Source organism: Leptosomus discolor, chromosome Z (genome assembly GCF_034619465.1).
Source record: "Leptosomus discolor isolate bLepDis1 chromosome Z, bLepDis1.hap2, whole genome shotgun sequence".
In the NCBI taxonomy this organism is placed as follows: Eukaryota; Metazoa; Chordata; class Aves; order Leptosomiformes; family Leptosomidae; genus Leptosomus; species Leptosomus discolor.
This window is the reverse complement of record NC_141419.1, coordinates 77,959,054-77,960,664: the sequence shown is the minus strand read 5'-3', so window position 1 is coordinate 77,960,664 and position 1,611 is coordinate 77,959,054. Positions and strand designations below refer to the sequence as shown.

The 1,611-nt window shown below is 67.7% G+C and overlaps 1 protein-coding gene across 1 annotated transcript; it reads left to right on the top strand.

The window, feature by feature from the left end:
* Window positions 1-235: 235 nt before the first annotated feature.
* On the top strand, window positions 236-1,159 carry LOC147413319 (E3 ubiquitin-protein ligase Topors-like). Its single transcript, XM_086480131.1, has one exon. It carries the CDS (start codon window positions 236-238, stop codon window positions 1,157-1,159), a length of 924 nt encoding a protein of 307 aa, XP_086336257.1.
* The last annotated feature ends 452 nt before the right edge of the window (window positions 1,160-1,611 follow it).

Sequence of the window (1,611 nt, the reverse complement as noted above, 5' to 3'; positions counted from 1 at the left end):
CCGGAGGCGCGCTCGCAGCAGCAGAGGTGAGCTCTGTGCGGGGAAACCGCACCCCGGGGAGCCGAGAGGGCTGCTTTCTTGAGGGGCCTGGACGTTTCTTCCACCCCTCCCTGGAGCAGCCAAAGACTGTGGCCGCCCTTCCTTTTCTAGCGTGACCCCCGCTGCTGCAGCGCCGGTGAGAGGGAGCAGCTCGACATCCCCAGCTCCCCTCAGTCCACCGCAGCACGTGGAGAGCATGGCCGCGGAGCTGGACAACCGCTGTCCAATATGCCTGGACAGCTGGGAGGAGGCCAGCTTCGTGATGCCCTGCCTCCACCCGTTCTGCTACCCGTGCATCGCGCGGTGGGTTGAGAGCAAGCCCGAGTGCCCCCTCTGCAAGAGGAGGGCGAGCTCCATCGTGCACTCGGTGCGGGCGGACGACGACTTTCAGGAGCGTGACATCCCACCGCCTGCAGCACCATCAGTCGTCGTCCAGCCGACAGGAGGAGCGCCGGGACAGCCAGCTGCAGCCCGGCCACCAGCTGCGGGGCCGCCGCCCATGGCTCCAGTGGGCGGCTTCTACGCGTGCGTCTGGGCGTCCATCTTCCGCACGTACCGCGCTGTCCTCCACCCCCTGCTGCCCTGGCTGCATCAGGAGCTGGGGCAGCTCTTCGAGGATGCCCAGGAAGCAGCGGCAGCGCAGAGCCTCGTCCTTTCCACGCTGCGCTACTTTGGCCTGGATGAGGAGGCTCTGATCCAGCTGCTGCGGGACACCCTGGGCAGGCGCACGAGGAGCTTTGTCCACCAGCTCGTCGCCACCATCGTGCGCCGGTGCAGCGGGCGGGCCCGACGTCGGCTGGGCCTCCAGGACGCCGGTGCGGCCGGGGGGCAGGACGGCAGCCCCCAGGATGCTGCCGGCCCCGCTGCCTCCCAAAGGGGGTCTCCTGCCCACAGCCCAGCCCTCCAGCGAGGTCGCAGGAGCCCCCCCAACACCCCCATTCCCACCCGTGGGGAGGCAGAAGAGCCACAGCAGGACCCGGAGGAGGCTGTGCCCGGGCCTTCCACTGCCAGCCGGGACAGTCCACGGTCCCCTGGCGGGACCCGGCGAGCCCCGAAGAGGAGGGCCAGCAGCCCTGAGGACCCCTCCCAGCACCGCAAGAAGCCACCCCGCTGTCGGTGACACTGGCAGGGTGCCTCAGGGGCTGGCCAAACCACGTCCAGGCCGGCAGCTGGGGCTCAGGCTGGCCCACAGGAGATCCTGGCCGGCCCCCTAAATCTAATTATTTTGCAATAAAAGAAAGGCAGGAAAACTGCACAAAAAGGCCCAGCGTTCCTAACGATGCAGGTGGCATCGCTGTCCCCACCCGTGCTGCTTTCTCCCCCTTCTCCTGGTGCTACGCCCACCGTTACCTCACGGGTCCGCTGGGCCCTACTACCTCCTCCACCCAGAGGCCTTGCAAACTCCCTACAGGGCCTGCAGTCTGGTACTAGCAGTGGCTGAAGGGACGCGGTGCACCCACTGTGGGTCCTGTTAACACCGTGGGGCAGAGGAAGGGCGGCGGGAGACGGGACGAGGCTCCCTTCCCGCCCTGTCGCGTAAAAGGGCAACTCGCTTGGACAGGTGGTTGAGGG

Coding starts and splice junctions, on each gene's coding strand:
- LOC147413319 (XM_086480131.1), top strand. CDS start 236: ATGGCCGCGGAGCTGGACAACCGCTGTCCAATATGCCTGGACAGCTGG.